We start from the raw sequence: 27,747 nt of genomic DNA, 5'->3' as shown, positions 1-27,747 counted from the left end.
TGTAGTGGCTCAGCTGAGTAGGGCGATCTATCCAATGTTATTTCATGTATTATACTTTGTTGTAATTTTTATATGTATTGTTTTTATATTGGTAAATCAAATCATATCGAATCGAATTGTTCGAATAACACGGCTGTTTTTCCACTCGCAAATGAGACTGCAGCAATAACTTACCGAGACACCGTAAAACTGCGATTCCAGAATGTGATCGTAAAATATATCGGTGGTTTCTCTGTCCTCATACGTGTATTCATGGAGGGTTTTATTACCAATGTACGCCCGAGATGAGTTCAATCCAAAACCGATGGCCCATATTCCATCGTGGGCATTAGCAGCAACATCCCGGCTGTTGAGCGAGACCCTAGACCCCAGGTGCCGGGACATCTCCTCTCGGAAAGACACAGCCGTCTTCTTTGGCAAGGGTTGGAAGAATTAGCAGCGTGAAATGAAAAGGAAAAATAACCACTGTTGCTTTCTCTAACGTACACCAAAATAATTAATTCGATATAACAATATTTGAAAATATCCAAATTAATTAATTGGATATTACAATATTTGAAAATAATGCTCTTTTATTGAAGTTGTTTGATAGACATTAGTATTGCACATTTATAAAATATTTAAACATCATTGGATGATCTAAGTTAATATCTGCTTAAAATTCATTATTGCTGATCGTGGTCTTATTGGTTAAGACTCGACTTTCAGTCTAGGGGACGTGGATTCGAATCCCAGCCATTTACGTGTTTTCCTTCACAAAAAACTTACCCACTCATTGTGCGACACTCAACCCAAGTGAGGAAAATTGGTACTGGCAGGAAATATTTCCTCCAAAACCTGTGAGCTCCGGAATCGACAGACTAGCTTTGCCGGTGATATGCACCTTGAGCCCCCCCCCCCCGGGGGGAGTCAAATATATTGCTGTACACGCGCGTGACCAAAAAAAAACCTGTTTAAAGGGGTGTTTTCAGTTTAGGACGCGGTCTGCGCGTGGACTCATTAAGGGTATCAAAAACACCGATTTTAATTTAAAAAAAATAGGTAGTTTTGAAAAACTGATCAATTGCCAATCGCAGGGTCAAACGTATTTAGGGTACGTTTTTTTCCAAAGCTTTTTTTCTTAAAGACTATAGCCAAACGTATTTAGGGTATGTTTTTTTTTCCCAAAGCTTTTTTTTTTCTTAGACTATAGCCAAACGTGTCTAGGGTATGTTTTTCCCTCCAAGCTCTTTCCCCGGGGTCATATTCTGGCAACAACTTGTTTAGGGGCCAAAATGTGTAAATAAACCCCGCCTACAACTTGTTTGGGGGGGTATTTTGCACACAGAGCAAAACTCGTCTAGGGAGTGTTTGGAAATAATTTGGCCACGCGTTTGTACAACAATATATTTGACTCCCCCCCCCCCCGAACGGGATCTTGAGCACCTAACAAGGTGGATACGTGCGGTTTACAAATCATATAAATTTGATCAATCAATGAGTGTACCTGTGCTGTAACAGCAGCACTCTTCTTCCTCGCGTACATACTGAAGTAGACCGTGATGACGCTCTGCAGAACAGCCATCATATCATCATCGGAACATCCAAGATTCTCAGACTTATCGGATGTTCTCCACCAGTTACTTTCGAGGAATCCCCGAAAGATGAAGATATGTTTCGGACCGTACAGCTGACGAATGAACGCCTTCAGAAAATAATAATAGAGAAAAATGACGATGTTAATGACAATGATAATAATGATATTCAATTCAATTCAATTCTTTTATTTCATTTCCATTCAAAACATAATACAAAGTAATATAAAACAATACAAATCAAATACAATTTTACAGAAGGGCATTCTTACTTCGTAAAAAAACAGTATAATATAGAACATGTAGAACATAAATGGATATGGAAATGGAAATGAGGGGGATCCACTAAAAAGCAAAGCTTGTAAAATTGTGGATCCCCCTTGGAAAAGAAGAAATTATAATCGACTTACTATATCCGTACATGCATATATTACAGGAAAGAAAAAGAGAAAAAAGAAATCATATTGACGGAAACATAATAACTGAACAAATGCAAAGTTTTTCACACAAAGAGGTCTTCGTTGTAAAGGATATGTTGCGCAAGACAGGAAAAAAAACAGAGAGATAATGATAATATCATCATCATCATGATTATGCTCAGGGCCGGATCTAAAGGGGATATCGTTGGTAAAACGTACTGCGCACCTGTCCGGAAAAAGGAGAAAACGAGGAAGGGAAATATAAAAGTAGGAAGGGCAAAAAAAGGAAAGAAAAGGGGAAAGAGAAAGAGGGTTAGAAAAAAAGAGAAAGGGGAAAGAAATTGGCAAAGAGAAAGAGAAAAACAAAAGGAAAATAAAATGAGGACAAAAAAAAATTAGGAAAAAAAAAAGATAGAAGATGACGAGGTATAACTAGAAGTGGCTTTGAAGTAGTAACCTATGAAAGTGTCGATGTAATCCCAGATGCTAAGTTGGGAAAATCATAAACTGTCGGGCCATGTAAAACAATTCAAACAACCTACAAATCAACGTCTTCGGCGAATGATAATGATAATAATAATAAACAGTTATTGTATATCGCACATCACAATTATGAATAATGTCTCTATGCGCTTCCAAAGGACTTGGATATTATTACCCAAGCTGTAGCCTGGCAGCCGTAATTACTAAGATTACAGTGCACAAACATTTCAAGGAATAAATTCCTGCCAGGTACAAATTCACCTAACCTGGGTTGAGTGCACCACAATGTGGATAAATTTCTTGCCGAAGGAAATTACGCCACGGCTGGGATACCTTTGTTATCAAGAAAATGATCGACTTCTTAAGACGCAGTCGGTCTACATCTTGAGGCTTACAGATTATCGGTAGGTTCATGGCAGGGCGGGGTATCGAACTCACAACCTTAAAATTATGATTCCCATGCTCTAACCACTAGACCATATGACCAGATTACACCTATAGGTGGTGCACCTTGGCGCTGTGTAGCATATTCTGATGGCTTGATTACAAAGTATGCAAGTAGACGGATATATATAAGTTAGAGCAAATTAACGAGCATCTGGTAAAAAAAATTATGCCAGTCAGACTACGGCACAACAGCCATACAGACATCATTTTTAAACCCTTACATCTTAGCTTTCTCAATTGCTCGGGGAAAATATATTTTCCGCCACCAAAGAAGATAATCAGCAAAGGCCTTGGCCCGTCTTACAAAGAATTACGATTGATGAAATCTATCTGAACTGTATGGAAATCTATCCATACCAAACAGTTTTTTTCTGCAGAAAATTTGCATAATCTCCTTAATAAGAAAAAAGAATCACACTGGATCTTCATGAACACGATGAATGTATGAATATACATCATATCTAAAAATATATATTTGGAAAAAATTCTATATCAGCTGTTGACCTTCTGTTTCTGTTTGTGGTAACTCCCGTAGGAACTCGGCAGGACAGCATTTTGATGGTGAGCGCCAAGCTGGTATAATTACCTATGAAACATTTAACGTCTAGCTTAACTAGTTAAAGTGGCTGACGTTAAAGACGACAGATATCACTCTCGGGCCTTTTTTTATCAAAGTGGAGACAATGACAGAAGCTGGGCTTCGAACTCACAACCTTGCGATTATGAGTCCAATGCTCTAACCACTGGACCACACGACCCGTAAATGAAAGGAAGTGACCACAAGACCCGTCCATAGTTGTGATTGATCGGATCAATTTCAATGGTTAGACAGAGTTTTTTTTCTCAATAATTCAAATTAATCCATTTATAATTATGTATCTGATTAATATTTCACCCCATAATAATGTTATTTTTTTGTATTATGAATTCATATTGAAGATATTCTGTATAGACCAATTTCACGGCCGGTTTATGTATTTGGCCCTCTATCGGCGACGCCATTGCTGCGGTGGGCAAGTGCGCTGACCGCGATTAGCTCTGTGTACAAATTCAATAAAAGATTACAGATAAGCTCTGATATTGTGTCATTAACTTCATCATAAATCAATAAATTAAGCATGGACCCCTGGGTAGACGATGTGAGACAATGGCCATATCTGACCGATGAAGGTATGATGAATTTTTGCACTTTGGCTACTTTTTCCCCTTAGTTTTGTCAGTAAAAGTGAGTTGATGATGACCAAGAATCGCTGTTGGTTTTCATCAGGGAGCTCACTTCTTGTTGCTAGTAAATTGTGTTAGAGTAGCGGGAGAGTGAACGAGACATAGAGTGAGAGAGGGAGAGAGGATGAGAGAGGGGGGAGAGAGTATGTGTGAGAGGAGGGGGATAGTGAGAGGGGAGAGGGGAATAGTGAGAAAGGGGGGGGGGCTAGCGAGAGAGTGTGTGAGAGAGGGAGAGAGAGGGATAGTGTAATACAGAGAAGGGGATAGTGAGAGAGAGAGGGAGGGATAGTGTGAGAGGGAGAGAGAGAGAGAAAGAGAGAGGGACTGATATTTCCATCTAAGCATGATCAAATAAATCCCCCCTCCCTCCCCCCCCCCCCCCACAAAAAAAAAAAACACCACCACCACATTTTATGCAGGCCTATAAGTATCCAAAAGGAGGGGGCAAGGCAAGAGAATAAAACAGAGAGGAAGGAAGAAAGTCCTTTCTGTTGATGTTTTTTATCCACTGGCGACGCATTCCTTCATCACGGCCTGGAAACCTATGCAGGGAGTACGGCTTCACACACAAACAGGCTTCATGAGTCTAAGGCGAGTGAATTTCACATTCACTTTGCTTCCAATCCTGAAGCTTTCTCCAATTGTTGTGGCAATTGAACACAGCACAGCTGCGACCTGAACTTCTCCGATAAGAAATCTGCTCAATTGGTCCAAAATAAAAAAAAATCGAACGAATGTACCAAATACCCTATTGACTTGTGTACTATAAAAGTTGATTCGCCCACCGCAGCATGGCGACCAGTCTGCTGCCCTCTCACGTTGTGAAATTGGTCTATATTTCCAACTTATCATTTGACAATTCGTTATCATTTGTATAAACTTAACTTTTTGTATTATCACCTGGTAATATTATGTTTTATGTATTGGGTGCCTTTTACTTTGTACACTCTAAAAACTGCGGTGTTTAAACTGACACCAATTGGTGTTAATAGAGGACCACACCCTGAGGTGTTAAAATTACACCCTATAGAGATTAAACATAACACCAAAGAGTGTAAATGTAACAACAAAAGGTGTTGTAATAACACCTATAGGTGTAAAACTAACACCACCAATTTAACACCGGTGTAATTAAAATAACTGGTGTGGTCCTGTATGTACACCGGTTAACACCACAGTTTTTGCTGTGTACATTTTATTCATGGCACGGCCCCAATGTAGATCATACTCTGTAACTGTTTGGGTTTTTTACCGTGTGAAAATAAAATTTATCTATCTATCAAATTCATTGTAAGACGGGACCCTTGTCCTATTATACTCAAACCCGAGAATTTTAATATTGCAAATCAATGTTCACCACCACTAAATGAAGACATTTTTTTACAAAGTTAGTTGAAAAAACCGTAATGGCAGGTTTTCTGGAATAAAGACAACGAAATTAAAACGCTTTTTCGGGGAACTCTTCATGAAAATCAGACAAACGGTTAAACGTTTGTGATTTTCTTTTAATGAACTACGATTACTATATCTGGAGCGTTGTGGCCGAATGGATTTGTCTCCGGACTTTGAAACAGAGGGTCGTGGGTTAGAATTCAATTCATTACCGTCCTTCCTCCTTTCTCTTAAACAATCCCTCTTTGCCACAAGATAAGAAGTAAGACTAATTTTAACTTCATTTTTGTTTGGGCTTCTTAAAATTATTATACTCTTAATTATATTCCTTTCTATTAGATATGCTTACATTAATAATTACTGTGTTTATCTCCATATTGACAGATTAGATCAGAATAGTAATAAAATACTCATAATCGTTTTTTTTTCATCAGTCGACTTATTAATGACCAGTAGACTACCTTTCTGATTGTTGCTTTCAATCATTATCTAGTTGTAAACATCAATCAGCATCTGCATTTCATTATTATTTTATAGAAATATCGCCAAACATTGGGCTAGATTATTTTATGTGCAATTGTTTTCTAAGTTGATTTGTACGCAGTGCTCCTATTGGGGGGGGGGGTGATATGCTTCTGAGCAACAGCTATTTATTATGCTTTTATCACCCCTGACCAGCATGTAGCACTGCTCCATTCTGTATTGTTTCTTTTTACCATGTATAATGTCATCTATTCTTGTATCATGATTTGGTCAAATAAATAATAATAATAATAATGATACTAATAATAATTCCAGCCATGGCATAATTTCCTTCAGCAAAAAACTGATCCACAATGTGCTGCACTCAACCCAGGTGAGGTAAATGGGTACCGGTAGGAAGCAACTCCTTAGGAAGCTGTGTGCGCTATGAACGCCTAGCTTAGCCGGGTAATATAGGAGCGCCTTGAGCACCTAACAAGGTGGATATGTGCGCAGTATAAATACCCTATATTATATTATTTTTATTAGTATTATATCACTGCAAAAGAAAATGTCATAGTGAGAATAACCTCTGACTCATAGCTCCTATCCATATTTTCTTATCATAGATACACTGTAATAAACAAAAGTCTTACAGAAAAAAATTGTAATACGAAAAAGGGTTTGTGCATCCTGTTAATGTGGTTTTATTACAGGAAATTTGTAAATAAAGTCTCGACGTATACCAATTTTTCCATATCACAATGTATGATGGCAGGAACTTATCTGTTTTTTTTTTAGGGGAAAAAATATAATAGTGTGCATATATACGTATTCGAAATGACACATTTCATTCCGATTAGATCAATTGCATGCATGGTTATCAATATGCATATGAGATGACAACCAACATCAGTGAATCTTTCTTTGCGGTTTAAACAAATTAAATTATTATCGCCAGAAGAACATAATTGCGAACACTCGTTTTTCCAATGCACAATACGGAAAAAGGATGCCGGATTGCCATTTGTCAGCATAAGAAACGGAAGGGAAGTGTCATTTTACCCCTTGTCGGCGGTAAATTATCTGTACATAAAATGTTTTCCTTTTGGACTGAAACTCTGATCAGCATTGGATTAAGGTACAAAATCTTAAGTTATAATTTTTTCCCCAAATATTCAACCCATCTGTTTTATTTTGTGTGTGTGATAGCCCACCTATAAGTCGAATTATTGAACCTGTTTTATTTTTCTCTCTCTCTATCTCTTCTACCTTCCTTAAACCTATCTAGGCCGGGGGGGCTCGGAGGCCCCCCCCCCCTCAACGAGTCGCGCGATATTTTCGCCGCGCAAAATTTTTTGACCGCGCTGCTCATTGAATTTTTACTTTCAAGTCTTGCGCAACTTTTGAGACCAATTTTGCATCACCCGGGTACGCGGTTCCGAGGTTATGCAACGTTATGTAAGTGCATGTCAGACAAAAAATTGCTCAAACACGTGATTTCGTGTACAAAGTCAATGTAAATTGTGTTTTCAACCAAAAATCATAAATGTATGATTATTTTTAGTTTTGCTGGCCTAAATCTATGTATTTTTATGCTGTTTAATATCTTAGAAGAGTCCCCAATGACTTTCATTGAAAAAAAAATAAAAAACAAAAGGTCTAAAAAAGAAAGAAATACATAAGAAATTGCAAAAAACAATATAATACATACGAAATTGATCTGATATCACAATTTTTTTCATTGACACAAAGAGTTTCTATGCCAAAAATTAGAACATTTGGAGCTTTATTTATGGAGTTAGAAGAAAAAGTATGATTTCGCTTACTAATTGCGCATAAATTAGCATAATTACGTAATAATGATTTCCATGATATAACTTACTATACAGTTTTGTAGATTATATATATCCCAGACAACCTGCGTGCCAATTTTCGGCGCGATCGCGCGGTCGACGGCCGAGATGTCAAGGGGGGCCTGGGAGCGCCCCCCCCCCCGACCATATGAACTCCCAAAATACCCCGGCCTAGATAGGGTTAATGTAAAATACTGCGTTAATATGCATAGTGATTATTGCTACCATAACGGATGTATGGAATGCTCCATTGTTGATGGCATTTTTTGTTCCTTTGCTCATGTAAGCAAGTCTCTATCTAAAGCCTCTTGTTTTATATGTTAAGGCAAATTCAACTACTCATTCTCATTCTATGATTACTTTTTGTTCGCAATCAATATCTTATGTCTTTGTAATTTACTTTTTATGTACATTTCAACCTGCCTTAAACCAGTATAGGTTCATAGACCTGGTTTCGCTTGTTACTCTTTTATTGTTTCACTTTGTTCATTTGTATGCTGTTTTTCTTTAAAATAAAGAAATGATTAAAATCAATCAATTCTCAAGAACACAAAGTCGTGTATTACGATACTTCTCTCATTAGGAATTATTCACTTATTTCCTACCTCATCAACACGTCTGCTACTTAATACACTCTAAAACAAATCAGTCAAACGTGACTAGTTAATAGGGTCAGCTGGGTGCAACTGTTATTCTAGTCATATTTGACTATTTTCTAGTCATATTTTACTAGAACAGAGTTATTTCTGACTAGAATATATGTCAGAAATGTGACTAGTGATTGCCATATCAGTTGCTCCCAGCTGACTACTGGTCTAGTCAATTTGACTGATCTGTTAGCCTGGCATCCGGGGTGTCTTCACAACTGATTTTTATTTTCTTTAAAGGTTCCGTCAATAGTCTTTCTCCCTCGTGTTATTTTTTCATCCTCATTTTGTGATTTAATGTCAAAAACTCGGTTCAAAGTAAATTTACTACCCCCCCCCCCCTCTACTTTTACATTTACGAAATGCTGAAGTTTCCTCTGACTCTCAAAACATAATTGTAAGACCCTTCCGGCTTTTTCAGTGCCGCCCGCCTCCTTCTAAATCCAGGATTTACCTTTGCAAACAATATTGTATGATGTTAATATTGGTGAATAATTCAGAACATATTTTCCAGAGTAAACCCTTTGAAAATATATCAGCCTACGAATGAGCATTAATCGAAACATGATGAAATTACTGTAATAGAGATAAAAACTTATTATTCATATGGACTGTAAAAACTGCGGTGTTAAAACTGACACCAGTTGGTGTAAATAGAAGACCACAACTTGAGGTGTAAAAATTACACTCTAGAGATTAAACATAACACCAAAGAGTGTAAAAGTAACAACAAAAGGTGCTGTAATAACACCTATAGGTGTAAAACTAACACCATCAATTTAACACCGGTGTAAAATAACTGGTGTGGTCATCTATGTACACCAGTTAACACCACAGTTTTTGCTGTGTGGGAGGGATAGCCCTACCTACCTGGCACAATACTTTTCTCGCAGTATCCTCTGAGAAGCTAGCAACCATAATCCGTGCATCTTTTTGCTGAAGGAAAAGAGTATAAATGAGGGAAATGCCATAAATCAATAAGCATTACATAAGTCTTTATACATCAAACTTATTATTCAATAGCAAGGAATTATGTATGACGGTAAATTCTTATTGTCATGTCAATGTTTGCCTTTCATGTGTCTTTTAGCCCTTTGATTTTTCAATTTGTCATCTTGTGCACCACCCATCATGCCCATGGCTCTTGGAAACGGGGGTGTTGTGAGTGCTCGGGTTTGAAGCACCCCCAAGAATTTCTGGGGTGCTGCATGTGGTGTTCTACATAGGGAACACCCCCCTGGAATTATGGTAGGTGTGTCAAAATGATAGGGGATGAAATGTTACCAACATGGTCTTAATTTCCATTTCATTTGTAGTGTACTGCAATTCAATTCAATTCATTTATTTTCCTCTTTCATTTCTTTTTCATATTTACAATGATAGTTCAATGTATATGCACCACATACAATTTTAACATTTTTCTTAAATACAATAAGATGAAATCGAAAGGAACGGAGGACGACTTAAAAGCAGAACTTGTTTGGTAAAGGGCCCCTTTTCTAAGAACATTATATAATTATGGCAAACGTAAGTAAAATAAGAAAAATATAATAAATAAATGAATGAATAAATAAGTAAATGAATATAAAAAAAATAATTCAAATGAATACATATAGATGAAACAAACAAATAAATAAATAATAAGGATAAAAAGTATTTACTGTACACTATAAATACATGTATAAGTTAAAAAGGATACCGGTGAATTATGCATCAAAGAACAATTAAAGAACGTTTAAAACATTTGGATACTACACTCTGAATTACTATCTAATATCATTCAAATTTAATTTTCTATATGATGAAAATGGCCTTTGCAGACCTCATTCTTGTTATCGATTGAATATTCCACGCTAGATAAATGCATACAAAAATATTACATGCATATTTTCTCTTACCTTTAATCTACTGATTACCCCAGCCGGATCGTAATAAAATGACTGCCTGGATACTAATGTGAAATTCTGATATTCTAACAGTCCGTGTAAATCCTCCATAATCTGTATTTAAAAAAGGAAATGTGGTATGCTCGTCCGTAATGAATTAAAGGACAAGTCCACCCCAAAAAAAGGTTGATTTGAATAAAAAGAAAAAAAAATCCAACAAGCGTTACATTGAAAATTTCATCGAAATCGGATGTAAAATAATAAAGAAAGTGATGACATTTTAAAGTTTCGCTTAATTTCACTGGCTGGTATGCAAATGAGGATACTATGACGTCATCCACTCACTATTTATTTTCCATTTTATTATATGAAATATTCTAATTTTCTTCTCAAATCTATAAAAAATGAAATATTGTATATTTCAAACAATAAAAAAGAAAAGAATTAGTGAGTGATGGACATCATCGACTGAGTCACTGAGTTGTGCATATTACTGTTTTGTGAAAAATAAGTGAAACTTTAAAATGTCTTAACTTTCTTATTTTACATCCGACTTTGATGAAATTTTTCAGCACTATGCTCGTTTGATTTTTCTCTGTTTATTCAAGTCAGCATTTTCCTGGGGTGGACTTGTCAGTTCATCTTTCTTACCTCCATGAAGAAACCCTTGTATCTTTAATATATTCTGATCATTTTTATAACTTGAGCTTCGGACAGTATGAACAGGAATTACACTTTCAGAAAAATTATTTAATTCTCTGTTATTTTCTATATATTTATTTATTTATTTTATTTATTATTTTTATTTATTATCATTATTATATTTTTATGGGGGGTAACCTTACTGGTGTTTTTTTATGTAATCTAAATTTAATCACAGTTTGCATCGGCGTCTGTTCCTGGAGAAATATTTATTTCCAGAAAAAAAACTTTCGTAAGTAACAAAGCATAGTTGAAAATTTAAAAAGCAAATCAGATTAAGTCTAATTTAATTAGACTCAAGCGAATTCGTATCATAACAAATGAATATAATTAAATAAAACTGAATTTAAAAAATCAAGATGATATAAAATCATACCAAATCAAATGAAATCTTACCCCAGCGTGTGGCTCAGTAGCTTCAGTAATGGTAGATATCTTCTTCCAACCAAATCGTTCACAGATTTGAAGTTTGACCTTGTTAAGGTCAGATGAACTTCCCATTGTTCGTATGAAGTATGGGTAGAGAAGATGGTTCGATAGACCTATTGCAGAGTTGGCAAAACCCATCTGTAGTGGAGAAAAATGAGGTAAATTGCCAATTCGTCCACTCAGCACCTGGTCTACTTTCATGCAGTCTAATGCCATTCTGTCTACCAACCATTTGGTCCAATCATCACTTCTACTCACCGTTTCGTCTATGACTATTTCGTTTCATAACCAGTTGGTCTGATATTTCATTTTCATTCATTTGGCACAATTAACACTAAGCCTAATTAGACTAAATGGTATATAGACTAAATGGCTATTAGACCAACCGGTTATTAGACGAAATGGTAGTGGACGAATTGGCAATTAAACCATGTGGTTAGTGGACGAACCTATGGTAGACCAAATGACAGTAGACGAATGGGCATTTGGATGGATTGGCATTAGACGAATTGGAAATAAACCAAGAATGAATTCCAAGAGCTCAGGGAGTAACTGTATCTTATTTGTCATTATTGTTCGACTTTATTTATTCACAGTCGAAAAATAAGATATAATAGATGCCTGGAATCAGCATATAGCTGTTTTTCAGCGAGGACTTGAGCAAAAGAAAATATACGATTGCAACATTTGTAAATAAAAAAAAATACACAAAAAAAGATAAATAATTAACATAGATATATATGACAAGAACATCATCATAGAGGAAAGTATGGAAACATTAGTAAACAAAATTCAAAAGGAAATAAACCATATCAAGATAAAAGAATAAAAAGAGAAATTACGTTTAATAATAAATGAAAGAAAGAAGTGAAGTTATTTTATTGATTTATTGTAAAGTGTATTGGTTTATTTCGAATTAGTCTAATGCCAATACGTCCAGTTGCCAACTCATCTACTATCATTTGGTCTACCATCAGTTCGTCCACTCACCACATGGTCTACTTTAGTTTAGTATAATGCCATCCCGTCTAATAACCAGTTGGACAAATAGTCGTTTGGTCCATATACCATTTGGTCTAATTAGACTTAAGTGTTAATTGTGCAAAATAAATGAAAAGAAAATGGGTATTAGACCAACTGGTTATTAGACGAAATGGTAATAGAGGAACTGGTGATTAGACGTAGTGATGATTGGACCAAATGGACGTTAGACGATAATGTTGATGGACGAAATGTCATCAGACTAAATAAAGCTAGACCGTGTGGTGAGTGAACGAGTTAGTAATTTACCGTGGTTTTGGACTTCGTCGACGAAAATGTGTTGAACAATATTTGTGCGATTTCTTGGAAGGGATATGCATGGAAATGAGGAAATAGAATAAAGGTGTGTATAAGGACGAAGGGGCGAGTGAGTGTGCGCGATGAGGTATGTGTGCATATGTGGCGTGTGTGTGGGTGGGTTCTGATTTAGGGTGTAAGGGGACGGTAAATGGGTGGTGGGTGTGTTTGTGTGTAGCGGACGTGAGTGTTAGTTGTGTGTGTATGTACGATAATTAAGTGATGCGGGATGAGTAAAACGTGTGTGAGGGAGAGGGGGCGGGTGTGGGTGAGTGTGTGGAAGCGGTGACTGAATGGCTAAATGGAGGTTGTATTATTGAGATTAGTGTGTGCTTATCGATATCTGTATAATGATAATAATAATATAGGGTATTTATATTGCGCACATATCCACCTTGTTATTATTCGAAGTAAGAATGCCCTTCTGTAAAATTGTATTTGATTTGTATTGTTTTATATTACTTTGTATTATGTTTTGAATGGAAATGAAATAAAAGAGTTGAATTGAATTGTTAGGTGCTCAAGGCGCTCCTATTACCCGGCTAAGCTAGGCGTTCATAGCGCACACAGCTTTTTAAGGAATTAATTCCTACCGGTTCCCATTTACCTCACCTGGGTTGAGTGCAGCACATTGTGGATCAGTTTCTTGCTGAAGGAAATTACGCTATGGCTGGGATTCGAACCCATGACCCTCTGTTTCAAAGTCTGAAGACTAATCCACTGGGCCACAACGCTCCATACGTATATGAAGAGTTTACTTGCAAAAGGGGTTAAGTCCACTTTGGACCATTCCGAGAAAAAACATGTTTTTTATTCTGACTTATTGCTATATTCTTATGAGAAACTAAATTGTCATGATGTACTACTCTATCTTGTGAACATAAAATGGGGTATAAAAGAAATCTTCCTGTCTTCAATTTTTTTCAATATTTTTTTTTCATTATCATTGTGGACCTAACCCCTTTGCAAGTAAACTGATATAAATCAAATCTCTTTTGATTAAAAAAGTGATTTTTCTTTGCCACTTTCATTCACGTTTTCATTTGAATTTCAAATTGTCTTTGGTATCATCAGAGTGACTAAAATTTAGAGGTTAAGAGACAGAAAAACGTTTATGAAAAATAGACCTAACCCCTTTTGACAAATGAGTTCTTCAGAAGAGTTTAGTTGCAAAAGGGGTTAGGTCCACTCCAAGAAAATCATTTCTTATAATTCTCCCATATTGCAATATTCTTATGCGAAACTGAATTTTCATTATACCCTACCATGAGAACATAAAATTCGTTATAAGAGAAATCTACCTGTCTTCATATTTTTTTAAGATATTCTTTAAAAAAAGCTGTGTGGATTTAACCCCTTTTGCAACTAAACTGAAATGGACCTAACCCCTTTTGAAAAAAAAGTGATTTTTCTTTGCCATTTTAGTTCACTTTTTAATAGGAATTTCAACATTTTCTTTGGTATCATCTTAAAGAGCTACTTAAAATCTACACATTAAGACATATAAATCAAATTTGATGAAAATGGACCTAACCCCTTTTGCGAGTGAGCTCTTCATATGGGAGAGGCGGCCGGGTGTGGATATTGGTGTGGGTGTAAGGAGTGGCTTATAAGAAGAATGGGTGTGAGTGGGCGCGCTGATGAGTGTATGAATGTGTGGGCTTGGGTGTGTGTATCTGCGGGTTTGAGGGTGCGTGTGTGTGCGTTAGTGGGATAAACATGTGTATGGGGGTGTGTTTCAAACCCAAAAGAACCTGAACAGGTCCCCTATGTACTCAGCGGTAATTCAAACAAATTATACCAGCTTCTAATTCGGCCCACTTACCTGGATAATGCCCCATTGACCGGTTACAGCGGCTAAAATCTTGGTCGTATCAGCTTCAATACTTCCTACAAATGCTACCATGGACGGTTTGGACAGAATCATCTCGTACAACAGATTCAGCGCAAGAGCGGTAGAGCCCTGTTAAAATAGATAAATGGTAAGGAAAATATCAATTTTTTGGTGCGTAAGGCAATATTTTATTTTTACATGTTAAATACATACATAGTTAGCACCCCGCCATCATCCATGTGGGAGGCGGCCTCTTTCCCTGCTTTTGATATATTAAGATAAGTTTAATATAGAACCCGTTAAAAATGTTGATTGTAAAAAAATGGCAGCATGTTGATGTTTCGTTGGTTTTTGTTTTGCTTTTCCTATAATGCATTTTTTTTTCAATTATTGATCAATCTTATAAACTTGGCCATACGCAGCAGGGGTGGACCCCCCCCCCCCTCTTTCTCCCTAGAGTTGCCAAAAGTACTGTATATTCATTTTATGAATAAACAGAAAGTTTTCAGCTCTAATCAAACAAATATTCAACAAGAAAAGCTTGGTTGATTCATTTTCTCCCCTACAAAAAACTGGGTTCTACAACAAACTTATCAAACTTCACAAGCGCACTACACAAACCCCACTCAGTCAAAATGAACAAAATTTTGACACGGGGGACACAGGCTAACTTCAATAATCTTTAATATGCACCTGTCAATAATTAAGAGATTGGTTTAATCACAAAGAGGCTATAACCCCTCAAATCAATTGGTTCCAGAATCCAAAGTCACAAGATGGCAAAAGAAAGACAAAAGAAAAATCGCAATATTTCAGAATCATTGTATTTAATGCCTTATGTTTAAAGAACAAGTCCACCCCAACAAAAAGTTGATTTGAATAAAAGGAGAAAAATCCAACAAGCAAAACATTGAACATTTCATAGAAATCGGACGTAAAATAAGAAAGTTGTGTCATTTTAAAGTTTCGCTTAATTTCACAAAACACTTATATGCACATCCTGGTTGGTATGCAAATGAGGAGACTATGACGTAATCCACTCACAATTTCTTTTGTATTTTATTATATGAGATATGAAATATTCTAATGTTCTCCTCATTGTTAATTGATGCAACGATTAATTCCTCCCTGAACATGTGGAATTAGCATTGTTTAATACTATATGGTTCAGTTGGTCCTTATTGTCAAATCTTTAAAAAATGAAATATTGTATAATTCAAACATTAAAAAACGAAAGAAATAGAGAGTGATGGACATCATCGACTGACTCACCAAATTGTGCATATAACTGTTTTGTGAAAAATTAGCGAAACTTTAAAATGTCATAATTTTTTGATATTTTGATAAAATTTTCACCACTGTTCTAGTTTCATTTTTCTCTGTTAATTCAAGTCAGCATTTTCCAGGGGTTGACTTGACCTTCAAATCTTCCCTGATATTCACTTCATATAAATTTTGAAACGTGTTATAATGAGAACAGTGGCTGATTACCGGCTTACATACTTCATTTTTGAGCCCGAAATAGAACTTTCTCAAGAGATTAACTTCATTTCGTTTATCGCAGTATACCTGCTAATTAACACCCACATGGAGAGTTGATTAGACCAACAACAAAATCCCTGACGGATTACACCATTCAATCTCAAAGGTCGACTGACCCTTACGGCTTCATTTTGTGTTTAGCATGTTCAAGTAACGATGTCCGCTGGGCCCTGATAAATGTTCTGGCACAATGAGTGAGGGCCATTAAAGATTAACAAACACAGATGCGTAAACATTGATTTCTTTTTGCTTCGGTGTTTTCTACCATTAGTGATTGCAATATTCAAATGCTCATAACTTTCTCATTATTTGTCTGATTTTTCTCAAACTTTCTTTATTCGTATTCTTTGATTTTTCTGTTTCTACACAAGCCTATTTGTTCGAAAGGTTTCATTCCCCTTTAACTTAATAATGTGATGTGATATTTCTTGCAGCGATACATGTTTTTGGTCAATATGGCGGTGCATACGACTATTGGTCCCTGTTTTTTTCTATTCGCTTGAATTGACTTTATATCTCTTTTGATTGTAACGTGACTCCAGTCATGCGCAGTGTCTTTACTGTAACATGTTTAACTTGGCTATATTATTTTCTTATTTTTTTCACTTACGTTTTGCTTCCTTTCTTAATTTCTTTCTTTCTTTTTTAATATATATATATATATATATATATATATATATATATGTAGCCCGTATTGGGGGTATCCAAAGATGGTTAAGTACATGGCGTAGTGTATTCTATTCGTTACGTACATTGTTTAATTCCTCCCCTTTTAATGACCGACTTAACTAAGGCCCTATCTCACCAACGGAGACGTCGCCGCGACAGTCTCCAACTTATCAGTCGCTTCAGTCGCGGAGACGTCTCGGAGACAAAAATGGCTTGCGCTCTCACCAAGGAGACGTCTCGATGGAACGTTTGAAAGATCATACACCTGACTTGGAGCAGGAGGGATATCAGCACGCGTTCAGTCACGTGGTTTCTGAAGTGGGTCAAACAGTGTGAAGAAGTGTCGTGGAGACGTCTCCGCAATGTATTATAATTTTTTTTGGTCTCCAGCAGGTCTTCGCGATGTCTCTGAGACGTCTCTGAGACATCGCGGCGACGTCTCAGCAGTCGCGGATATCATTAGTCTCCGAGACGTCGCAGCAACTGATGGAGACTTCTCGGAGACGTCGCGGAGACTAGAAACAGTCTCCAAAAATATTAAACATGTTTAATCTTCTTGCGACTCCTCGGAGCCTCTGTAATTTTAATGAGACGCCTCAGAGATGTCGCGGAGACGTCTCTGCAACTAGCAAAATTTGTAGTCGCGAACTAGTCGCGAACTAGTTTCAAGCCCAGTGAGATACCCCCTTAAGTTTCCATTTAGCTCCTTGAACAATGATGACTTGTTGTCTCTCTCGGCGCAACATGGCACTACTCATACATTAGACAGTTAGATAATCATGAAAATTCCAATTACGATACACACATACGAAATTTTATGGACAACAGTACCGCTGATCTTAATTACAATTTCGATTCCAATGATCAATGCGGGCAGCTAGTTAAGCAACATTATTTCACAGAACAACATTTCATATAATTCGTTACGTCAGACAAAGCGGAGGAAAACCCCTTTCTTCTCCATTTAAACATTCGCAGTGCAAGTAAAAATTTCATAATGTTAAGTTATTTCTAGATAATAACCAGTTTCCACAATCGTCATTCATTGGTTTAACCACGGACCTACCCATGCTTGGATATAGGGAAAATACCTCCAAATGCATTCCCCAATATTGCGATAAAATGACACCAAAAAGCATCCTCCGTCACTAGTCACACTAGTGATACCGATTTCAATGTGCTCGCTAGCTTGCCTTTCAAAAGAGGACAATAGACTCAATCGGTCTTGCCTCGTCTTTGTTGGTGTGACGAGCAGTAGCACGCATTAATGCATGTAATGAGCGTCGCAATACGAAAGTGTATATTACATATCTGGCTATGAGGGCAAAAGGCATTTTTTACACATTTAAGCAACTTTTTGTTAATGAAACCTCTTGAAAAAGTTAGAGGAGGGATTGCTCTGCATGTGACAAGCAATTACATTCGGACACCTTAAAACATAATCCCGCAAGAGCCTGTCGAAGGTACCCCCACCCTTATACGAAGCTTGAGTAAAATATCTTGCCTTTTGGAGCCCTCAATGTAGAAAAATGATGCTTCTGTTAGGCATTGGCGGCGGAAGCCAAAAATTTTAGGAGGGGACAACACAAGAAAAAAATTTGACAAGCAAAAAAAAAAAAAAAGTTTCTCAACCTAAAAATTTAATGGGGACGCGTAGGAAAATAAATTGAGAAGCAAAAAAAAAAAAAAAAAAAAAAAAAAAAAAAAAAAAAAAGGTCATCAACTACAAATTTAGGGGGGGACCGTCCCCCCCTCCTCAAATTTAGGGGGGGACACGTCCCCCCTGTCCCCCCCCCCGCTTCCGCCGCCTATGCTGTTAGGTAAAAAACAACTGTTATGTTCTTGAAATCACTTGGAGACGAAAGAGTAGGCTTTTCTCTATCAGCTACATTTAAAGAAGTGAGGGCAAAACAAAGCCTACCCTCTCAGGTGGCTGCCCCAAATCACCCATCCCCTTTTTCGTATTTTGCCCATTTCTTGGAAAATTCGTCATTTTGGAGCCACATTGATGAGAAAAGTGTTTCTACTATATAATGAAACCCCTTTTATTGTTTTAAACCACTTAAAGACAAAAGAGTAGACCAGCCATTCTCAATTGCTTTCTTTGAAGCGCCACATTTCTTGTTGAGAATCTGTAGTGCTCCACTATCGATTACGCAGACCAGCAGTGTATCAGCGAAGGGGGGTCCAGAGGCCCCTGGTGGGGGTCGAGGGGGCAAAGCCCCCAGAAGTTTTGGAATATGAGGCCTTTTAAATTGCCCAGAAGGGCAATAATCATTTTTTTATCAACAGAAGAAATACAAATGCCAACAAATAACACAATATTAATATTAAAAGAAAAATGACCAGTGACTTTTTCACAACATAGCAATGATACCACTAGATCAGATTGTTCTGCACCAGATCTACTGGCTGAAGCAAGTGGCATAATGAGTAAAAAAAATGAGGGGGCTTGATATGGCAGCTGAAGCAAAAAAAAAATATTGAACTTTTCAAGAAAATAATACAATGTTCCACTCTTTCCCTTTCCTGTTTTTTCCCTTTTCTCCCCACCCCATCTGTAGGCCAGTGGCTGAAGTTGCGTTCCCCGATTTTGCAAGGGCTGAAAATTAGGCGTTGCACTGCACTATAACGCCCCAAACTGCCCCCTCTCTCTCTACAACTCACGTGCGGTATCATTCATTCAGTTCGTGTTAAACCCCCATTCTACAGAGAACAAGACCGCTTTGGAAGACCACAAATTCTGGTTGATCTTTCAGAGGTCTCTCAATGAACCTACAATGGTCTTTGAGGTCTTACACGAGTCCTGACCAATCTTTCAGTGATCTTCATGGTCTTGATGGGCTCCAAAAGCTTTTTGAAACGGTTCAAATCAGTCTTACAACGGTCTTACAGGAAAATGGTCTTTCAGTGGTCTTTCAGCAGTCTTTCAGCGGTCTTTCAATGAACTCTCAAAGGTCTTCATAGTCTTTTAATGATCTTTCGACAGTCTCTCAAGATTTTTGCGGAGATCACTGTATGACTCATGAGAGATCATTGAAAGATCATTGAAAGACCAGGCAGTCTATGGAAAGAATTCTGAAAGATCACTTGTTGCATAAATGATCTCTGAAAGACCATTGAAAGATCTCTATATAGGACTAGTCTATAAGACCAGTAAGTCAAGAAATATCCATTAGTCTTTCAGAGTTCTTTGAGAGGACTTTCTGAGCCATTCCACAGAGATGACACATTTCTGAAATCCTGAAGACCGCTGTAAGACCTCACCAATTTTAAGTCTTTCAATGGTCTCCGTTGAGTGCATGCATTCAATCACGGCAGGCAATAAATCTGAGCATACATGTATTTTACTTTTACAATTTCGGATTTTAATCGGCTCCGGAAAAAAAGTTTCTGCTTGTTATGTCCCAAATTCATAATCTTTATGATCAGAATGTTCTTTGAATATCATATTACTAGTATTTGATGTTTAACTCTTAACCAAAACATACACTCTGGAAATGCAAAATTTCCACCGGTCGAAAATACCCCTCGAATGTTTTGAACATGACCAAAACCTTAGGGGCGGCCAAAAGAAATGACATTTTTTCCAATGCACTCAGAATGCAGTCAGAATATTTAGAATGCGCCTAGAATGTCATAGAATGTAGCACGAATTATCAATCTGACTCCTTTGCGGTTCATTTTGACTAGTGTATGATGATTCACCTGGTCAATTTACTGAATTTCAACTCCAGTTTGCTGAATTCATAAGCTCAAAATTCAAAAAAAAAATCTAGATTTTTTAAAAAATTTTCTCGATCCAGCTTCTGCTTGATTCCTGCTGATTCCGAATAAGTGTGATGGGGGCTTAAGGGGTTTTTGAGGATTCAATTAGCAATAAAGTGTCAAGTCTAGAGTTTTTGTTTTCTCTTTGTATCAAAATGATTACCAAATCCTTATTTCCAGGTTACTGGTAGATACATTTTTCCTCCAATTTTTCCTTATTTTAGGTATTTTTTTATACCGGCCCCCAAGCGCCACTCCGCAAGGCTCGGTGCGCCACAAGTGGCGCGCGCGCCACCATTTGAGAATCCCTGGAGTAGACTTTCTTCTATCTGTTACATATAAAGAATTACTGAAAAATGGAAGCCACCCCCGTCAGTGGGATGCCGAAAACACTATCCCTTTTTCCGTATTTTGCAAATTTATGGAAAAATCTGCAAATTTGGAGACCCCACTGAGGCTAAATGGTGTTTCTGCTAAAAAGCAATCCATTTTCTTGTCTTAAAACCACATGGAGACGAAAGAGTTGCCTTTCCTCCATATCAGTTACATATATAGAGGAACTGATACAGCAAAGCCTACTCCCGTCAGGGGCTCCTGCAATTACCCATCCCTTTTCTGTATTTCACCTTTTTATTAGAAAATTTGCGAATTTGGGGCCCGTATTGAGACAAAAAGATTATCCTTCTATCTAGCAAATGACTTTCATTGTCTTAAAACCACTTGGATAAGAAAAAATAATATTTTTTCTATCTGCTACACATAACGAAGTGCTGGCATATTAGAGCCTACCCCCTCCGGGGCGGCTGAGGTCACCCAACCCCTATTTCGCATTTAACTATTTATAGGGAAATATGTCAATTTGGAGCCCCCACTGAGGCTAAATGGTGTTTCTGCCAACAAAATCTATTTTCTTGTCTTAAAACTACTTGAAGACGAAAGAGTAGCCTTTCTTCTATCAGTTACGTATAAAGAATTACTGAAAAATGGAAGCCATCCCCGTCAGTGGGATACCGAAAACACCGTCCCCCTTTTCCGTATTTTGCAAATTCTATGGAAAAATCTGCAAATTTGGAGACCCCACTGAGGCTAAAGGGTGTTCTGCTAAAAAGCAATCAATTTTCTTGTCTTAAAACCACATGGAGACGAAAGAGTTGTCTGTCTTCTATAAGTTACATAATAAGAGGTGCTGGTACAGCAAAGCCTACCCCCGTCAGGGGCTCCTGAAATTACCCACCCCTTTTCTGTATTTTACCATTTTTATTAGAAAATCTTCGAATTTGGAGCCCATATTGAGGCAAAAAGATGTTTCTCCTATATATCAAACCACTTTCATTGTTTTTAACAACTTGAAACAAAAGAATCGCATTTGTTCTATCAGTTGCATATAAAGAAGTGCTAGTATAGCAAAGCCTACCCCCGTCAAGGGCTCAAAAAATTACCCACCCCTTTTCCGCATGTTACCTATTTATTAGAAAATCTGAGAATTTTGAGCCCACGTTGGGGCAAAAAGATGTTCCTTCTATCTTGCAAACAACTTTTATTGTCTTAAAACCACTTGGATAGGAAAAAGTGATAAAAAGTGAAAAAGTGATATTTTTTCTATCTGCTACATATAACGAAGTGCTGGCACATAGAAGCCTACCCCCTCAGGGGGCTCCTGTAGTCACCCATCGCCTTCCCGTATTCTGCCAATTTATGGGAAAAAATCTGCCAATTTGGAGAATCTGAAGAGAGTAGGCGTCGATGTGCCAACATCTTTTTATATGAAGCTGATATAAAAAAAAAAAAAATCTTTTTAGTTTCCAGGTGGTTTGAAAAAATAAAGTGACTTTACTATTATATTAGAAACGCCCTTTTCCTCAATGGCGACTCCAAAATAAAGAATCTTCTGATAATTAGACTAAATGGACAAACAGGATCTGGTGACTTAATATTCAGCAGCCCCTGAAGAGGGTAGGAGTCGATGTGCAAGCACTTCTATATAAAAACCACACTCTTTTCTCCCCAAGCCCAGGGGAGTTGAAAAAAATAAAAATGGTTTTACTTCATAGCAGAAATACCTTTTTGCATCAATGGGGCTAAACACTGCGTATTTTCCAATAAAGAGGGAAAATAGGCAAAAAGGTGGGTGACTTCAGCAGCCCTTGAATTGAGTAGCTTCGATGCGCCAGCACGTTTTTTTGCATGTAGAAGGAAGCCTATTCTTTCATCTTTAAGTTGCTTCAAAAAAATTTTTTGCTTCATTATATAGCAGGAATGCTAATTTAACTGAACAAGGGGTTCAAAACTGCGAATTATTCAATAAAGTGGGAAAATAGGCAGCCTCTGTTGGGGGTAGGCTCCTGTGTGCGAGCGCGTCTTCAAATGAAGCTGATGGAGAAAATCTTACTTTTTGTCTCCCATCAGTTAAAAAACAATAAAACTTGCTTTCTGCAAAGCGGAAACGCCGTTGGTCTCAATTGGGGCTCAAAAATGGCGAATTTTCCTAGAAAAATACGACATAGGGGTTGGGTGACTTCAGCTGTCCCCGGAGGTGGTAGGCTTCGATGTAGCGGTACTTCGTTATAATGTTGCAGATAGAAAAAAATACTACTTATTTGCATCCAAGTGGTTTTAAGACAATGAAAGTGTTTTGCTGTTTAGGAGAAACATCTTTGTGCCTCAGAGTGGTCTCCAAATTCGCAGATTTTCTAATAAAAGGTAAGTAAGGAAAAGGGGTGGGTAATTTCGGGAGCCCCTGGCGGAGGTATGCTTCAGTGTGAGAGCGCGTCTTCAAATGAAGCTGATGGAAAAAAATCCTACCATTTGTCTCCCACGAGTCCACGAGTTACAAAACAATATAAGGGACTTTCTGCAAAGAGGAAACGCCGTTGGGGCTCCAAAATGGCGAATTTTCCTAGAAAAATACAAAAAAGGAGTTGAGTGATTTCAGCTGCCCCCTGAGGGGTAGGCTTTGATGTGGCGGTACTTCGTTATAATGTAGCAGATAGAAAAAAAATACTACTTTTTGTATCCAATTGGTTTTAAGACAAGGAAATTGTTTCGCTATTTAGGAGAAACATCTTTTTGCACCAATTTTGGCTCCAAATTCGCAGATTTTCGAATAAAAAGATAAAATACGGAAAAGGGTTGTATAATTTCGGGAGCCCTTGACGGGGGTAGGCTTTGTTGTACCAGCACTTCTTATTAAGTAACTGATAGAAGAAAGGCAACTCTTTCGTCTCCATGTGGTTTTAAGACAAGAAAATTGATTGCTTTTTAGCAGAATATGCCTTTGCACTCATAGCCATATATGTAATATACACTTTTCTATCGCGACGATCATTACATGCATTAATGCGTGCTAGTCACACCAACAAAGGCGAGGCAAGCCCGATTGAGTCTATTGTCCTCTTTTGAAAGGTAAGCTAGCGAGCACATTGAAATCGGTATCACTAGTGTGACTAGTGACGGAGGTCGCTTTTTGCTGTCATTTTATCGCAATATTGGGGAATGCATTTGGAGGTATTTTCCCTATATCCAAGCAAGTTAAGACATTAATACTGTCATGAAGCATTTCAATGTTCTCGTTAATATATTCTCTTTCGTGTTGAATGCTGATATTTTGCATTGATTGCTGATATTAATGACAAAACAGAAAGATATCAATGTACATGCAAATTTTTGCCTAAAAACATGAAAATTTTGGGATAAATTCTTGTCAAAAAATATTAACTGGACTGTCCTGAAAACACTTGCAATCGATTTCAATTGTCTAAATCAATGTGAAATGCATATTTATTTAATATTCTCCGTTGTTTGTGCAAAAATATGAAAATAATTGATTTTCATGAAAAATTCAAGATGGCCGACAAAAATGGGGTCCTCTGGGCCTTCCGTACAGGATACAGGATATTACCCGGCAGCAACACATTTTCTTGACCACTGATATCATGCCAACATCTTGGGACCATCAAACCTTTTGTACCCGATCAGCTGAATAAACTCTCCCAGCCCCCTGAATATATCTAACGATGTTTTAGAAACACTTTTTATTGAAATCAGAAATCCAAGGGGTAAAAATGCTAGGTGTATTTTAAAGACCTCCACATTCAAACGCCAATGCTTTTTTAGAAACTCTGAATGAAATTCTACTAAATCCTCTTGAAAAATAAAGATTATTTTTATAGGTGACTTCAATATTAACTTAGTAAATTGCAACTTTAATAGCACCTCGCAAGAGTTTCTTAAAATTTTTCTATCACATTCTTCTCACCCCTTATTACTAAGCCGGCAAGAGTGATGAATAACTCACTCACCAGTAGACAACATTTTCAGTAATATAACTCTACAATATCATAAAGCTGCTGTTATTCTTAGTGACATCTCTGATCACTTTCCAATTCATGATAAATTATCTACGAATAAAAGTGTCAATAAAGAAACATTTAATCCTACATTTCGAAAGATAAATAACGACAACATAACCAATTTGATTAAGAATTTAGACATAACAGACTGTTCTACTGTATATGACTCCTCGGACTCTGATGACGCATACAACTGTTTTATTACCATACTAACATCTTCTCTAGATACCCACGTTCCCCCTTACAGCCAACAGAAGATCAAATTATAACAAAATTCATATCCATCCTTTGATTACTAAATCACTTTTAAGATCCATCAACCGCAAGAACAACCTATATTACAAATACATAACTAAACCAAGTGATACATCTCGCTACAAGTACACTTCATATGAAAACACTCTTACATCGATGTAAGAGTGTTTTCAGATCTTTATTTCGTATTGCAAACAAGGAATATCACACTTCTCAACTCGATTTATACAAAAATGATATAAAGAACACATGGAAAATCATCAACGTTGCATTAAACAATAATAAGAAGAGTTCTACCATCACTGATGGCAACAACATAATAGCAAGAGAGTTTAATTCATATTTTTCACAAGTTGGCAACAATTTAGCAAGCAAAATCCCTCAAACGAATAAATCTTACAGTAATCTTGGCAGCAATTTTCTCGACAACCCAAACCCAGACTCCATGTTTTTTAATCCCACAGGCTCCATAACTTTTGGGCACGTTACTGTTTTGTATAATATACAATCGTCTGCGAACAGACGACAGCGAGATTCGAAGCCTTCGGGGAGGTCGTTGATATTTAAAGCAGAAAGTCTAACGGGCCTGATACTGTACCCTGTGGCACACAAGAATCTGCACTGACCCATTCAGAATGTTCACCCTCTACTACTACACGTTGTTTACGTTGGGTGATTAAATAGATTAATGCCAATATAGAAAGGTTGAATAAACTTCATGCCATTACAAATATTTGATTTGATTAAAGAGACTAATGCCAATATAGAAAGGTTGAATAATAGTCAAGACATTACAAATATCTGATTTTATAGGAATTTTTTTTCAAAGTGAAAACTTTTTTGGCCATTCGCATTGTAGTTGCACCAACAAACACAAGCTTGTTAAATGCCTTATTGTTTTATTTAGTTTAATTATATTTCCTACGTCTCTTTTTAGAATCATTATCACTTGAGAAGGGGGGAGGGGTGGCAACATTTGGGAAGTGCTTTCACCGTCCCTGAACTCGTGGGGGGGGGGCTTTTTACAACGATTATAGATTTTGATTAAACTTACCTTGGTGTCTTTGACGACAAGATGTATTTGATGGTCAGGTAGAATATCAGACCTGTTGTTGAGGTCAGCAACAGCTAAATCCATGGCAAACATACTCTGATTTGCGAATTCTTCTGCCCAGTTTCCATTGCTACTCAGTGGCAATAGGACCCCAATGTAGAGAGGGATCAGCCCGGAAGTGTTGGATACCTTGGCCTCGCTCTCTTCCACCTCGAAGTGGCCCCAGGCCAAAGAGGGCCAGAGGGCCACGACAATGAAAAACACCCTCAGACAACTTTTGATCTGCAATTCTTCCTGGCCTTTCGAAATCATTGCAAATATACATGTAGCGTGGATTGCGCGTTTGAATGGTTAGAATCTTCTTCGATTTCAGCACCTATTGAAACTGATTGATCAGACTAGATGATATACATATTTGCTAATCAGATGTAAATTGTAGAGAAACTGAGAAGGAAAAGAAAGAAATGGGTCGAATTTGAAAAGGCAAGGAAAATATGAAGAATGGCGATGGCGCATGAACGTGGCATCGATGGAAGTTACGTCACAAAGCTTTGGCAAGGAAATGTGAGAACATCATCGCTAGATGAAGCCTTATATATATTGGGGAATATCGGAGTCTGCGATCTGTGGTTGAAAACATAGCACGTGAAACGACAGGTACATGAAGTACGTAACCAATTCGACCAATAGGATTAAAGCCTGTGCTCATGCTCAGTGAAGAGTCTAGGTCGCTACTATGGGTCTGTGGCCGCCTGCAACCCTCTCCGCTTCGATCCACTTAAGACACAAGGGAAAAAATGAATGATTTTTTCTTTATAAAAAACGAGCGAATTAGCACAATACATTGTATATTTGTCTAATTAGCACTCGCTCATTACTTGGAGGGGTTATTTGTTCGACAAAGAAGAAGCGAACATACGAAGAATATATGGTGTCTTTAAAATTGAGGCATGATCTTTAGGGAAAGGCAAGTTCACCCTGACCAAAATTTTATAGTAAAAATACTATGAGCTGAAAAATCATTTAGAAAAAAATTCTTGAAAATTTGAGGAAAATCCATCCAAAATTTAAGACGGTATTAGATTTTTGTGACGTAATTTTCTTAAAAATTTGAAACTTGGTTTTAGTGTACCGTTAGTTTATCAGCAGAGGAAATATTTCACTCTGTCTCGTGAAAGAAGATTGTTTTTAATTCATCATGACTCACTAAAGAAAGGACGTCACGAATCAAAATATTAAAATCACAATAGCTCGTCAATCGTTAATGGATTTCGCTCAAACCCACATATATATATATATATATATATATATATATATATATATATATATATATATGTGTGTGTGTGTGTGTGTGTGTGTAAAGCTTTACATGTACAACAGCTTTTCGGCAACTCTTTTGTTTATTCAAATATTGTAA

At 37.1% G+C, this 27,747-nt stretch overlaps 1 protein-coding gene across 3 annotated transcripts in view; it reads right to left on the bottom strand.

Annotated features, from left to right (window-relative positions):
• Positions 1-26,914, bottom strand: part of LOC121421674 (gamma-aminobutyric acid type B receptor subunit 2-like) — a 50,888-nt gene extending 23,974 nt beyond the window's left edge. For all 3 annotated transcript variants that reach the window (XM_041616445.1, XM_041616446.1, XM_041616447.1), the window contains exons 1-7: positions 26,331-26,914; positions 14,685-14,822; positions 11,489-11,659; positions 10,403-10,504; positions 9,375-9,440; positions 1,487-1,684; positions 175-408 (exon numbers count right to left, since the gene is read on the bottom strand). In XM_041616445.1, coding sequence (XP_041472379.1) covers positions 175-408; positions 1,487-1,684; positions 9,375-9,440; positions 10,403-10,504; positions 11,489-11,659; positions 14,685-14,822; positions 26,331-26,642 — 1,221 coding nt within the window. In that variant the 5' untranslated portion in view covers positions 26,643-26,914. The remainder of the gene's footprint in view (positions 1-174; positions 409-1,486; positions 1,685-9,374; positions 9,441-10,402; positions 10,505-11,488; positions 11,660-14,684; positions 14,823-26,330) is intronic.
• Between the last annotated feature and the right edge of the window lie 833 nt (positions 26,915-27,747).

This window comes from Lytechinus variegatus, chromosome 9 (genome assembly GCF_018143015.1).
Source record: "Lytechinus variegatus isolate NC3 chromosome 9, Lvar_3.0, whole genome shotgun sequence".
In the NCBI taxonomy this organism is placed as follows: Eukaryota; Metazoa; Echinodermata; class Echinoidea; order Temnopleuroida; family Toxopneustidae; genus Lytechinus; species Lytechinus variegatus.
The sequence above is the reverse complement of the archived record's forward strand: the minus strand, read 5'-3'. Positions and strand labels throughout refer to the sequence as shown.